The following is a 15,480-nucleotide window of genomic DNA, read 5'->3' on the forward strand; positions in this document are numbered from 1 at the left end:
ATGTTTTGGGGCAGTTGCTGGGCAACACGGACTTTCAACTCCCTCCAAAGATTTTCTATGGGGTTGAGATCTGGAGACTGGCTAGGCCACTCCAGCACCTTGAAATGCTTCTTACGAAGCCACTCCTTCGTTGCCCGGGCAGTGTGTTTGGGATCATTGTCATGCTGAAAGACCCAGCCACGTTTCATCTTCAATGCCCTTGCTGATGGAAGGAGGTTTTCACTCAAAATCTCACGATACATGGCCCCATTCATTCTTTCCTTTACACGGATCAGTCGTCCTGGTCCCTTTGCAGAAAAACAGCCCCAAAGCATGATGTTTCCACCCCCATGCGTCACAGTAGGTATGGTGTTCTTTGGATGCAACTCAGCATTCTTTGTCCTCCAAACACGACAAGGTGAGTTTTTACCAAAAAGTTATATTTTGGTTTCATCTGACCATATGACATTCTCCCAATCTTCTTCTGGATCATCCAAATGCTCTCTAGCAAACTTCAGACGGGCCTGGACATGTACTGGCTTAAGCAGGGGGACACGTCTGGCACTGCAGGATTTGAGTCCCTGGCGGCGTAGTGTGTTACTGATGGTAGGCTTTGTTACTTTGGTCCCAGCTCTCTGCAGGTCATTCACTGGGTCCCCCCGTGTGGTTCTGGGATTTTTGCTCACCGTTCTTGTGATCATTTTGACCCCACGGGGTGAGATCTTGCGTGGAGCCCCAGATCGAGGGAGATTATCAGTGGTCTTATATGTCTTCCATTTCCTAATAATTGCTCCCACAGTTGATTTCTTCAAACCAAGCTGCTTACCTATTGCAGATTCAGTCATCCCAGCCTGGTGCAGGTCTACAATTTTGTTTCTGGTGTCCTTTGACAGCTCTTTGGTCTTGGCCATAGTGGAGTTTGGAGTGTGATTGTTTGAGGTTGTGGACAGGTGTCTTTTATACTGATAACAAGTTCAAACAGGGGCCATTAATACAGGTAACGAGTGGAGGACAGGGGAGCCTCTTAAAGAAGAAGTTACAGGTCTGTGAGAGCCAGAAATCTTGCTTGTTTGTAGGTGACCAAATACTTATTTTCCACCATAATTTGCAAATAAATTCATTAAAAATCCTACAATGTGATTTTCTGGATTTTTTTTCTCATTTTGTCTGTCATAGTTGAAGTGTACCTATGATTAAAATTACAGGCCTCTCTCATATTTTTAAGTAGGAGAACTTGCACAATTGGTGGCTGACTAAATACTTTTTTGCCCCACTGTATACATACAGACTTTTTCCCTCATCTTTATAGAGGGTGCCAATAATTATGGACCTGGCTGTATATTCTCTGAACTTGGAAGGTGTCATTTGGAGGATATGCAATCTCCTAAATGCAGTATGTTATACTGATCATGCAGCTTGTGCAGGCATTGTTTCTCCTCTGACTTTCTAAGTGATACCATCCTGCAAGAACAGACAAACCTCTAACACTTGACTTAAGGCTGACAGGTATAATGCATTATTACATAACACATTATTATGAGACTTCATAAGGTCTCAAACATGCTCGTAACAAAATAGGGAACTAAGGCGTTACACCTGTTTCCTTTCCTTGAAGTGTGACTGAAAGTTCTTTGGCATATCATTTCAAGCTTTTACTGTACATTGATAGTGTGTAAACATGTGGGAGCCCAAATAGGCCTAAAGAACTATTACAACATGTTTCAGTGAAACGAAATAGAATGCCTTCTGATGAGTCTCTTAGACGCTCTCCTCTAATCTAGACTGTAGATGCAAATAGTCGAAAAACGTCCTACCAATCATTTGCATGGAGAAAAAGGTCATTTGAAAAAGTTCATACATTCTCCATCAGTGGAGTGTGCGAAGGATTCCGTGAACGTTTCCAGAGGTGGAAAAGGCTTGTCTTTAGTATGATTTTGAGCATTGGTACAGCTACACTTTCACTGGAATAGAGGATTGACCTTCTCAATCTTTGTAGTACCAGACCTGAAACTGCAGCATCATGGAAACCGGTAAGGCTAAATGCAACCATAACGCTGATTCCTAATCATTTATGAGATACTTCCATGGTATATTGTATTGACAAAACTATCATCATCCATAGAAATGTTATGACATCTTCTTTAAGGGGGTGATAATGACATAATTAAAAATATATATATTTTATTTGTTATTGGTTTATGCTGTCAACTAGCATAACAATCTGGTTTATGCCATTGCCGTTTTTGGAATTGACTAGTATCCTTCAGTATAAAAAAAGTGAATGAATGAAATGTACTGTGAAGCTAACATTGTGCTTTGTAAGGTATTGGATTGGTGTATTGTATTGTATTTTTCATACTAACAAAACTGAAAGTATAGTACTGTAGAGAACTGCATCGGGAAATATGTTAACAGTGTGTCATATGAACATAAATATGATTGTTTATTATTTATATCTAAAGATGGCATTGCTTAGCTGTGACCAGTCCAAAGCATAAAGGACATGATGATGCTGAATAGTATGCAAATATTGTTTTGGTGTTGGATTTCCGGTATCCAAACCCTCTTCTCAATTCATAAATAATTCAGTTGGATATCAAACTGCAACACCTAGAAAATGATATCATTATGATCCCACATCAATTTCTGAATTTCAAAACTGTTTGGCCGTATGATGGCTATAGTAAAATAGAAACGTATCTTAAGACTCCATTCATAAAGCTGGGATCTTTTACATACTGTACCGTTTTTTTTTGCATGCGATTTCCTTTTGCATGTTAAATTGCAAATATCGTCTATAGTATGCTCACTAGGAATATGTTCAGGGGGGGATTTGCCTACAAAATCAGGCTGGAGACATATTTGCTGTTGAGATTTCTGATGTATTTACAAATAAATATTGATACTTTTGATACTTCTATCACTAGGCCTATTTAGACTATTTAAAATGTGTGAGTGGCTGTCCAGTGTATAAAAATGCCATCACTGTTAGACAATGACATTTGTACTAAATTGCTTTTTTTAACAGTCAATTTGCATTGACCAAAGCCAAAGACAATTTCCATGCCCTTTACACGTAACCCAAAAGGCAATTCAGCTATGCATAAAACTGTGAAAATTCAAATGAATACATGTTTGTCGGAATGAATGAGGACTGGCACTAAGCAGGAGCAGTATATTATCTGAAAAATACATAACCAGTAATATATTGTACTTGTGTTATATTTATATTTTACTTTGAGTAAGTACAATTTGAAGATACTTACTTCAAGCTAATTAAAAAAATACTTACAATATAAATGAGCCAAAAACAGAGAATACAATAAGTGCATAGCATATTAGAGCATTGGGCCAGTAACCGAAAGGTTGCTGGATTGAATCCACGAGCTGACACCTGTCGTTCTGCCCCTGAGCAAGGCAGTTAACCCATTGTTCCCCGGGTCCCGAAGACGTGGATGTTGATTATGGCAGCCCCCCGCACCTCTCTGAATCAGAGGGGTTGGGTTAATTGCGGAATACACATTTCAGTTGAAGGCATTCAGTTGTACAACTGACTAGGTATCCCCCTTTCCCTTTCCTATGTTTAATTTAGGCCTCCTGAAAATAATAGTTTTTCTAGCCTGTTTTTCATATACTTCAAGGAGGTCCATAGAATTTGTTCTAGCAATGTACTTGAGGCAAAATGTTAAATCTTTGTATCAACATAACTACAATGTTAGGCTATCTTTGTGTTAGGAGTGTACTGTATGGAGGTTGTTTTCAGTGACCTCCACAGAATAATGAGTGTAGAATCATGTATTAACTTGTATTACTTCACACTCAAATAAGGAGTCAATTGTATTTCTGTGCGCACGTGTGTGTGTGTGTGTGTGTGTGTGAAATATTTCTTTCTCTTTTTCTCCAGAGTATTCTAAAAGGGTCTATCAAGGGGTGAGGGTCAAGCACACAGTGAAAGATCTACTGGCAGAGAAACGACAAAATCAAACAAATGGACCAAGATACAGTGTGAGTACTCCAAGTACATCTAACGTGATTCGCTTTTGTATTGTCTTCTTTCTTTCTTTCTTTCTTTCTTTCTTTCTTTCTTTCTTTCTTTCTTTCTTTCTTTCTTTCTTTCTTTCTTTCTTTCTTTCTTTCTTTCTTTCTTTCTTTCGTTCACTGACATATACCCAGACAGTTGATGTCTGTTGGCGAGACAATAGGGTGTTGTCCTTCAATCTTCAGCCTTATTTACATTTGGGCTTATTTTGTATACTAACGAATCATGCCCATAATGCCTACCTATAAGTCCCTCGGCAGTGTATCTTCATTTCTCCACTCCTCAGCCATGAGTGAAAGCTAAGCCTATGGGTAAATACCAGAACATTGGTTTAAGAGAGAAAAACAAAGCCAAGCAGACCCATGAAAACCCCCACGATGAGCAGGACAACAATAATACGCAATGGCTAATGGTCATGAACTCTAGCAGTCGTGAGGAGGATAGCTAATACAAACCCTTTTTGGTCTGCCAGGTTGGTCTATGCAAAGTCAGATTCTCGCACACCTGCCGACCGATATTGTTCTCCATGCAGGCCGCAGACAAGCTAGCCATTGTTGCCTCAGACACAGCGAAATTGGCCTATGAGACATCTGCCTGAGCAAACAGGAAAAGTTTTTCATCTCCCAAGCTACCTGTCAATGCCCTTTACAGGACTCCATTTGTTTTCTGTTTCCATTACCATTGGCACTCAGTAGACAGTAACTACACTCTTCATGGACAGATCCTGATAAGGGAGAGACAAACTGTGAGGTAGATGCCATGAGTTTCAACATCGTAAGCCTTAAGACATGCTTTCACACTCTGTGACCATCCTTCCATGCCTGGACTGTAATGGCTCTTCAGAAAAATCTTTTTTTTTTTGTAGAAAAAAATGTCACAGGTTTGCCAAAGCCAGGTTGGAAAGGATTTCTCATGGGGCAATGTGTCCAAAGCAAACTGCAGCAAAGATCACAACACCAGGAAGTACTGCTCTTATTGCTTAATAATGATGAGTCACTGTTTTCCTAAACAAAACTAGATCGATGTTGCCAATGCCACCACCGAAAACTCTGCTTGAAAGCGAAAATGTAATAGACTTGAGTTCTGTCATTCTTAATTCACAGTATTAAGTTAATACTATTAACTCAGAGTTACAGATATCATCTTGTGGATGGATTGGTAAGACCCCAGTGTTGCCATCAACAGTTTTTGACTTAATGCAAAATTAGATTGGATTTGTATGAATAAAGATAAAATTATACTATATATTTATGTTTTAATCTAGGAGATTCACGGTCTTCTTTTGCACACATGAGACGCGTGTGCCCAGGTTCATGGGTGAACAATACGGACTAAAGACACATTCAGATAACAGGACCACACCATCTAAAGGTTGCCTCGACTTTCTCTTATGCTCTCTCTCTCTCTCTCATTCGAGTTTGCAGTCTTTTATCCTAGAGAGAAAGGCCATTGATAGACATTGGCAAACTTTAGCCACCAAGTGATTCAAATCAAGTCGCAACATGAACCCATAGAAATCAAAGGGAAATGTCTTTGACAACAGGCATGCTGCCTCAATGACAGGACAAAGACCATCGTACACAATCTCAAGTAATGAACAACTTAAAGTTCCATAAAGAAGAGTATTAAAGAGATATAACCGTAGATACACTGCTCTATTCATTTCTGCATTATTAGACTCTAATATCGTGGCACAAGTAAGATATGTGTTGTATCCTAGACCTAGACCTCAAGGAATGCTGAGAGAAATGGTATTAGCCAGCTCTTCTTTACTCACTTACAGTAGCCTATGCTCTTTGCAAAACGGACTGAGGTTTGGGCATTATTAGAACCAGCCGGCCAACCAGTGTGCCTTCACTGTTGTGTTATTGTGGAGGAAAGAGTACTTTTCAATTGTAAACACTCGGGTATGCACACTTAAAATAATTAATCCGAGTAAATAGTCGTGTAGAACTAAAATATCTGCACACTAGTATGCCCCCAAATTCTTGTTCGTATAAGGACAACATTTTGACGGTAACTGGTTTTCCTTAAGGACAGCTTTTTCACCAAATACAGCAGCATGTAAAAATGTAACTGTCATACAACACATTGCAGCCCAACGTGCTTCACAGATCATCTCTTTATTAAGACCTGTGGCTGGGGATGTTGGTTGGTAGTTGCAGTACCTTTTCAAAGCATTAGCGAAACCTCAATGATTATGATTTTCTTTGGTAGTGCATCAGCAGTTTTCCTCTTGTTTGGTGCCCCCCAACAAAATCTTGCTTAGGGCCCCCAAAATGTTAGAAACGGCCCTGGGTAATAGTTAGCCTCCCCATGCAGGTTTATCGTGTCTCTCCATCAGGTGCTTTGCTGTGAACTGGGAGTACATGAGGCTTTAACAACATGATTTCCATACGCAGCCTTCAGAGAAGCACTGAGGCATTGACCTGGTCCACATGGGGAAGTCTTGGCATGGGCAAATTGCATTCAAATCCAACCCTCAAAATTTGCTTGCCTTCCAGCCAACACAGCCTTAAAATCAACTCTTTCATGTTTGCAATATGCAAACAAAAGAGAGCTTGTCCTCCTTTCTAACCCTCGCTGTGTGTGTGTGTGTGTGTGTGTGTGTGTGTGTCTCTTTAAAACAAATCCCTGTAAGCATATATCCCTTTTCTAACCCTACAAACATGTATAATATAGATTCTAACAAGCTTGCTATAAATGTCATGCAAAATGTGTCTTCAATAACCGTAGATACCATAAAGACTTGTCCTTTCCACAGTATATCTTTACTTCAGACTCCGCGGCACCCAAGAGGATAATAAAGCCATTCAGAAGTGTATTAAACCCCATAAATCATTCTGACTTCTGCATTATAAGCTCTTCGTAATGCTATCATAAACGTGACACACTGTCTGCTATAAAAGTTAATGAAGTTTTTTTTCTTCAGGCTATGATGAAAATGATCATGACTTTTATTTCACAGAATGTCACTGTATACTTTGTTACTGTCCACGTTATGTGTTCACATCAAACATGAAAAAATGGCCTGCATTCATTTGGGTCACACCTTTTGGGGATAGTCCATCTGTTGCTGCTCTACAGATTATCATACCATCAACAAACTATTTACTGATAAGCACCTGACTATCTGTTGATAAGCAACTGACTATCTGTTGATAAGCAACTGCTTGCTAAGGTTACAGTTAGGGTTAGGTTTAGAATAAGGGCTGGGGTTAGGAGATAGTTAGTTGAAATGTTACTCTACACTCTTGTAAAAAAAATGGTTCTAAAAGGGTTATTTGCAGAGAGATTGGATAAGCCAAGAACAATTTTCTTCTGAAGAACCCTTTTTGGAAGACGAGGGTTCTTTATAAGGGTTCTACCCAGAACGTTTTTCACACTAAGAACTGTTTTGTTAAGAAAGTGTTCTGTGATGACTCTTTGGAAGGGAAGAAGGGTTCTACGTAGAACCCTTCTGAATCTGAATAAGATTTTTTTTTATTGTATTTTTTACATTATTCTTTTTAATAGTGCCTAAGAATTAGTGTTTACCTCAATGTTTAAACTTTAACATCAGGAGTTTGAGTAATCTGACCAGTTTAAAAAGATAGTATATGGGAATATTTGTAAATGTATCTGGTATTCCCTTGATCATTTTACATATACAGTACAGACATAGTTGACATCTTTGCCAAGATAAACATTTTTCAAATAAGTATTTTCTGTGATTTTATTGAGCAGTGAGTAGGAGAATAGTATGGAGTCTGAGTGAACCAGCAGTATATTGTATGGTACACAGCAAATTGGCCACTTGGCCAGTGTTACCTAGTGTTGATTTTTCAGTGTAACTTTTATAGTGTTGATTCAGGAATTTAATTAATTCTGTAAAGTGGTGTAAGTGTGATTGTGTCATTTTTACTCAAAACCACGCCCATCATTATCATATTTCTCAGCACACCCTATTGCAGGTTGATTTTCAGAATTGTTTGTTTCAAAATCTGTGTTTTTGCATTGATTGGTTGATTAATTTTATGCTACACAATTATAAATAACATACATTTTTCTAAACTAATCCAATCTGTTAGTAGTCTCATTACTGAGATGGTTGTTTTAGTTTAGATGATTTAGGTAGTCTCCTTTATCAACCTTCTCTACCCTGGCAGTCATTCTGAATGCAGTTTGCGGGTGATTAAAAATCCCTGTTGTTGGATATCCTCACTCTGGCTAGATTCCAATAGGAATCACACATCATTTTACAAGCCAGCATAATGTGACTTGAAGGCCTGATGTGGTCTGCAAACCAGGAGTTTCAACCACTGTGTTAGGGTATAACTAACTTATGATATATTGAATGTATTGTCATAAAAAAAAATAGTAAATAATGCTGGTAGAACCATTCATGGAGGGTTCTAGGAAGGAACCCTTCAGCGATATAAGGGTTTTTGGTAGAACTGTTCACAGAGTGTTCTAGAATGAACCCTTGAAAGATAAAAGGATTCTTGATAGAACCCTTCATAGAGAGTTCAAGGTAGAACCTATAGAGAATAAAAAGGTTATTGGCAGAACCCTTTATGGAGGGTTCTAGGAAGAACCCTTCATAGAGGCTTCTATGTATACTGAACAAAAATAATGATCCATCCACCTGACAGGTGTGGCCAATCCACCAGATGTGCACCTGTGTAATGAAGCAAAAATATAAGTGCAACATGCAACAATTTAAAATACTTGACTGAGTTACAGTTAATATAATGAAATCGGTCAATTTAAATAAATGCATTAGGCCCTAATCTATGGATTTCACATGAGTGGGAATACAGATATGCATCTGGATAAAAAAAATGTACAGTGTCTGATGTGACCACCATTTGCCTCATGCAGCATCACACATCTCCTTCACATAGAGTTGAGCAGGCTGTTGACTGTGACCTGTGGAATGTTGTCCCACTCCTCTTCAATGACTGCGTGAAGTTGCTGGATATATGCTGGATACATGCGGGAACATGCTGTCATACACATTGATCCAGAGCATTCCAAACATGCTCAATGGGTGAAATGTCTGGTGAGTATGCGGGACATGGAAGAACTGGGACATTTTCAGCTTCCAAGAATTGTCTACAGATCCTTGCGACCTGGGGCCGTGCATTATCATGCTGAAACATGAGGTGATGGCGGCGGATGAATGGAACAACAATGGGCCTCAGGATCTTGTCATGGTATCTCTGTGCATTCAAATAGCCATCAATAAAATGCAATTGGGTTTGTTGTCCATTGCTTATGCCTGCCCATACCATAACCCCACCACCCCCATAGGTCACTCTGTTCACAACGTTGACATCAGCAAACAGCTCGCCCACACAACGCCATACACGTGGTCTGCGGTTGTGAGGCCATTTGGACGTACTGTCAAATTCTCTAAAACGATGTTGGAGGAGGCTTATGGTAGAGAAATAATATAACATTTTCTGGCAACAGCTCTGGTGGACATTCCTGTAGTCAGGATACCAATTGCACACTCTCTCAAAACTTGTGTAATCTGTGGCATTGGGTTGTGTGACAAAACTGCACATTTTAGAGTGGCCTTTTATTGTCCCCAGTACAAGGTGCACCTGTGTAATGATCATGCTGTTTAATCAGCTTGTTGATATGGCACACCTGTCAGGTGGATGGATTATCTTGTCAAAGAAAAATCCTCCCTAGCAGGGATTTGTGCACAACATTTGAGAGAAATAAGCTTTTTGTGTTTATAGAAGAATTCTGGGATATTTTATTTAAACTCATGAAACATTGAACCCTGGAACAATTTACATGTTGCATTTATTTTATTGTTCAGGGTAGAACCCTCTGCAAAGGGTTCTACCTGTTCTACCTAGCACCAAAAAGGGTTCACCTATGGGGACAAACCGAAGAACCCTATATGATTCTACTTTTTCCAAGAGTGTAGATAGTCTGGAGAGCATCTACAGATGGACTATCCAAATAAAATGTTACCATCACTTGGATATAGAGTGCATTCGGTAAATTTTCAGACCTCTTGGCTTTTCCCACATTTTATTACATTACAGCCTTGTTCTAAAATTGATTAATGTTTTTCCACATCAATCTACACACAATACCCCATAATGACTAAGTGAAAACAGTTATTTTTGTAAGTTTTGCACATTTATTAAAAAAGAAGAAGCTGAAATACCTTTTTTAAGTATTCAGACCCTTTGCTATGAGACTCGAAATTGAGCTCAGGTGCAGATCTGGGGAAGGGTACCATTGAAGGTCCCCAAGTATACAGTGACCTCCATCATTCTTAAATGGAAGAAGTTTGGATCCACCAAGACTCTTCCTAGAGCTGGCCACCCGCCAAACTGAGCAATCAGGGGAGAAGGGCCTTGGTCAGGGAGGTGACCAAGAACACAATGATTACTCTGACAGAGCTCCAGAGGTCCTCTTTGGAGATGGGAGAACCTTCCAGAAGGACAACCATCTCTGCAGCACTCCACCAATCAGGCTTTTGTGGTAGAGTGGCCAGACGGAAGCCACTCCTCAGTAAAAGGCACATGACAGCCCGCTTGGAGTTTGCCAAAAGGCACCTAAAGGACTCTCAGACCATGAGAAGTAAGATTCTCTGGTCTGATGAAACCATGATTGATCTCTTTGGCCTGAAGGCCAAGAGTCACGTCTGGAGGAAACCTGGCACCATCCCTACGGTGAAGCATGGTGGTGGCAGAATCATAGTGTGGGGATGTTTTTTTTTACCCCTTTTTCGATCTTGTCTCATCGCTGCAACTCCCCAATGGGCTCGGGAGGAGATGGTCGAGTCATGCGTCCTCCAAAACATTACCCACCTAACCGCACTTCTTAACACCTGCCCGCTTAACCAGCCGCACCAACGTGTCAGAGGAAACACTGTTCAACAAGGAGTTGCTAGAGCACGATGAGACAAGTAAAGCCCTCCGGCCAAACCCTCCCCTAAGCCGGATGACACTGGGCCAATTGTGCACCGCACTATGGGACTCCCGATCACAACCGGTTGTGATACAGCCCGGGATCAAACCTAGGTCTGTCGTGATGCCTCTAGCACTGAGATGCAGTGCCTTAGACCACTGCGCCACTTGGGAGGCCCTTGTGGGGATGTTCTTCGGCGGCAGGGACTGGGAGATCAGTCAGGATTGAAGGAAAGATGAACGGAGCAAAGTACAGGGAGATCCTTCATGAAAACCTGCTTCAGAGCACTCAGGATACCAGACTGGGGTGAAGATTCACCTACCAATAGAACAACAACCCTAAGCACACAACCAAGACAACACAGCAGTGGCTTCGGGAGAAGTACTAAGTAAAGGGTCTGAATGCTATATTTTTTATTTGCTTTGTCATTATGGAGTATTGTGTGTAGGTTGATGAGAAAAAAAACTACAATTTAATCCATTTTAGAATAAGGCTGTAACGTAACAAAATGTTGAAAAAGTCAAGGGGTCTGAATACATTCCAAACGCACTGTAAGTTGCAATTCTTGAAGCTTTGTTTTAATTTTCTTTATATCATAGCAACATGTCTTAATAGACCACACACTGACATACGTTTCGGGCTTGTGCCTTCCTCAGCGTGTGTGTGGTGGCATGATATGTGTTACCAGAATCAGACCTGTTCTCATAATGCCATGTTTGTCTGTTCTTTCATTTGTAGGGAGGAACATCCAGCCAATCATCATTTGTTCAAATGCCAGGTGAGAGAAATCTCTGTGAAAATGATGTAATTATTGATGAGTCCCACTGACCTATCAACTCTCCTAATAATGTTTGAGGTAAGGGAGGTACAGTATTATAGAAAACAGCTTTTAAATGTCACATTTACAAGCAAAGTTCTGAAAAAGTAGAATAAAACCCATTTACTGGTGAAGACTTGTGAAGGCTTGTTTTGATGTTAACAGTAACCACCAGAGCTTTGAATGTGTACTCCGATTATATTGTATGCTTTGTTCTGATAGCTACCCGCTGCCTAGATGGGGCGACAGGTCTCCTAGATGGGGCAGCAGGTCTCCTAAATGGGACGACAGGTCGCCTAGATGGGGCAGCAGGTCTCCTAAATGGGACGACAGGTTGCCTAGATGGGGCAGCAGGTCTCCTAGATGGGACGACAGGTTGCCTAGATGGGGCAGCAGGTCTCCTAAATGGGACGACAGGTCGCTTAGATGGGGCAGCAGGTCTCCTAAATGGGGCGGCAGGTCGCCTAGATGGGGCAGCAGGTTGCCTAGATGGGGCGACAGGTCGCCTAGATGGGACGGCAGGTCGCCTAGATGGGGCGACAGGTTGCCTAGATGCGGCGGCAGGTAGCTTAGCAGTTAGAGCATTGGGTCAGTAACCGAAAGCTTGCTTGTTTGAGTCCATGAGCCAGCAAGGTGAAAATATCTGCCGTTCTGTCCTTGAGCAAGGGAGTTAAACTCCACCCCTGGGGCCGATGACATCGATTAAGGCAGCCCCCAGCACCTCTCTGATTCAGAGGGGTTGGGTTAAATGTGGAAAATAAATTTCCATTGAATCCATTCAGTTGTGCAATTGACTAAGTATCCCCCTTCCCTACATGCAGGCTATAAGTAAAGTGTTGCCATTTAGCAGACACTTTTATCCAAATTGACTTACAGTAGTGTGTGCATACATTTTGGGTGGCCCCAGCCAGAATCGCACCCCACAATCCTGACGTTGCAAGCACCATGCTCTACCAACCGAGCCACATAGGACAACTTGTTACTAATGTTTTCTCCCTGGTTCTCTTTACAACAGGGTCTCACATGATCCCCAGCTACTACGGCATGAGGCGACCTTTCATCTCCGACTCGGACTTCTCTCCCAAGCAGTTCTCGGGCGAGGTCTACTCCTCATCCCTGGGTGGCAAGCCTCTAGGTTGTGACCCATCGGCCATGTCTGGCTACCCGTCCGTCATAGACAGCTACTACCCGGAAACGTTCGGAGACTACCGTAGTGCAGCCTTCACCACCGGAGGGAGCTCCATCTTCCCCAGCTCAGCCCTGTCCACTCTGCTACCACCTTTCTCTGGAGAGTCCCCCCACTTTCTCCTGGTAAGTCAATCTGTCAGTGTTCAGTACTAGTGATTGAATGGAACTGTTGAGCTATGGCTTTACATTATGGGCCAGTTTCTCAAACATGGTTTAAAGTTTAGTCCTGGACTAAGAATTGTTCAAGGCTAGGCTAAATCCGGGAAACGCACCCTATATGTTATTGTTTTTTATGTGATGTGAGATGGCGCAAAGCATGTAAATAGGGATGGGGGCTGGAGCGGATAGGGTACATCCAAATGAGCACACATTTCACACAAGCACGATGGAAAAAATAAATCTAATTCCACAGGTGAGAAGTGTGTCCCTATGTTACTGATTTAGGATCAAACCCAGATCTGTGCGCTACAAGGCTTTGTTAGCCACAAGGCTTTATTAGCCCACTGAGATAAAGCCTAGACATTAGCTCAGTGGGCCAACATGTCTTCAGGTCTCCAGCAAGGTTAATCATCACACGAGCATGGTTCCTAACCATCTGTTACACATACATCTTAGGGCATTCTGCAATCGGCAAAACCAACAAATAAGAGTAATTTCTCCACCATCTCTATTCTTTTCTCTGGCTGTTGCTCCTACAGAGGGATTCGTGGGAGCAGCCAGTGGCAGACCCAGTGACCCAGGGAGAGGGTTTGTGTGCAGACGGCCTGACCTCTGTTCCAGTCTCCCTGCCAAGCCCCGACCCTCCCGGGAGCCCGTCACAGTACCGCTGCTCCACTCGTAGCTCCTCCATGGCCTCGGCACAGCCCTATGCCCTTCACCCTCTGGAAGAAGTACACTACCACACCTCTTACCCTGCTGCCTCCACTTTCACATGTCCTTCCTATATGACTGTCTCCAACGACCTAGCCTCCAAGATGGCCCCTCTAGCTAATGAGGACTCTGACAGTACCCTCGCCACACATAGTGACACGCACTCGTGGGTGAAAGAAGATGGTGGAAGCTCTTGGTCGCCATATGAGATTCGGAGGTCTTATTAAATCCCTTTGGAAACATCCTGTCCTTCACAGAAAACCAAAACAATGCAGATGCAAGTGACTCAGCTCCTTGTGGTCCAAATATTGACTTTGTAGACTTTGCTAATCTTTTTTATAGAAGTACAAAGTGGAACTTTTACTTATTTGACCCTCCTAAGTCCCCTGGTGACATTATGGTATGTAAGAACTAACTCACTGGGCACACAATGGTTGAATCCATGTTGTTTACACGGCATTTCAATTAAATTATGTTGAACCAACTTAAAATAGACATTGAATTGACCTCTGTGCCCAGTGGGAACCCTTTGCATGGGCACGTGACAATGGACCAGTTAGGATTCTGTGCCTGTGTTCAAATGTTTGAAATAGATGTGTTTTTATATAGTCATTATATTAGGAAACATCATTTAAATTGATATACTGCCATTGCGACAATTGCAATTCGCATTTATTTTTTGCTGAAGGTCGTTTTACTTTAACCTTCTTTACTTTATCGCATCTTGTTGTCAGCTTTAATAACCAAATCAGAGTTTATCCAACTGTATCTACTTCATGTGAGCCTTTACTCTGTGAAGCTTTGGTAATGAATGTGTACGTTTTTTCTCTTCTGTTTTTTATATTTTAGGAGCTTGTTGCAATGCATTCATTACTAGTAATAGGCAGCAGTGACAATTCAAAGAAAAGTCTTGAGTATAACGAAAGACAATCAGAGATGACCATCTACAGGATTCTTCAAGAAGTGAGTGGGAATCTATACCTGAATATTTTACATTCAGAGACAATGCAAGGAACGGAATTGGTCAGTAGATGCAAGTGATTTATCATACTCACAGTTCCTGTGTTTTGCTTTACATTTCAAGAAATAAACAACATAGATAATGTTTTGGGCAGTAGAATGTGTATTATTGTTCCAATATAATAAAAGAGACTGCAATAAATGCATGAAAATGGAACATGTTTTTTTGCTAAAATTACACATGAAAAAAAAAACGATTTTGTCTCTACATTCAATTAAGACGGAGAGCCCACTTACGTATATCCTACTCTAGATGGCGCAGTTGTTTCATGTTACCTCTTCCTCTCACCGTACCAGCGGAATGTGTGGGGAGGAAATTGCAACCCCAGAAATAAAACATTAAAACATTGTAACGTTAGATATTATATCAGAACACTAGCATAATATTCTTGCCAGTTACGATAATGGGCCTAGGTCCTACTTTATGGAAGGTGAAAAGTTGGTCAAGACACCAACTCAACCTACCCAGTGGAGATGATGGGCTTTAAACCTACATGATAGGATCATTGCATAGGCCCCTACCAGTATAAATCAGGAAAGGCAATAGATTGTATTGGGCATATAGTGTGTGTATTTTCTCAATTATATGAATGATGATAATGATATATGATACCCCAAAACGGAAAGCTAAGCTATTTTAATTCAA

General features: G+C 41.2%; 1 protein-coding gene across 1 annotated transcript; it reads left to right on the forward strand.

Moving 5' to 3' along the window:
- Positions 1 to 1,750: 1,750 nt before the first annotated feature.
- On the forward strand, positions 1,751 to 14,152 carry LOC110503773 (uncharacterized protein C11orf53 homolog). Its single transcript, XM_021582288.2, has 5 exons — positions 1,751 to 2,009; positions 3,884 to 3,984; positions 11,678 to 11,717; positions 12,772 to 13,067; positions 13,643 to 14,152. The coding sequence occupies exons 1-5, from the start codon at positions 2,000 to 2,002 to the stop codon at positions 14,039 to 14,041; spliced, it is 846 nt and encodes a 281-aa protein (XP_021437963.2). The 5' UTR covers positions 1,751 to 1,999; the 3' UTR covers positions 14,042 to 14,152.
- The last annotated feature ends 1,328 nt before the right edge of the window (positions 14,153 to 15,480 follow it).

Source organism: Oncorhynchus mykiss, chromosome 24 (assembly GCF_013265735.2).
Source record: "Oncorhynchus mykiss isolate Arlee chromosome 24, USDA_OmykA_1.1, whole genome shotgun sequence".
Taxonomy (NCBI): Eukaryota; Metazoa; Chordata; class Actinopteri; order Salmoniformes; family Salmonidae; genus Oncorhynchus; species Oncorhynchus mykiss.

Excerpts from the sequence above, each read along its gene's own strand:
- LOC110503773 (XM_021582288.2), top strand. Across the intron at positions 3,985-11,677 it reads CAAATGGACCAAGATACAGT|GGAGGAACATCCAGCCAATC; the intron begins GTGAGTACTCCA and ends TTTCATTTGTAG. Across the intron at positions 13,068-13,642 it reads AGTCCCCCCACTTTCTCCTG|AGGGATTCGTGGGAGCAGCC; the intron begins GTAAGTCAATCT and ends TTGCTCCTACAG.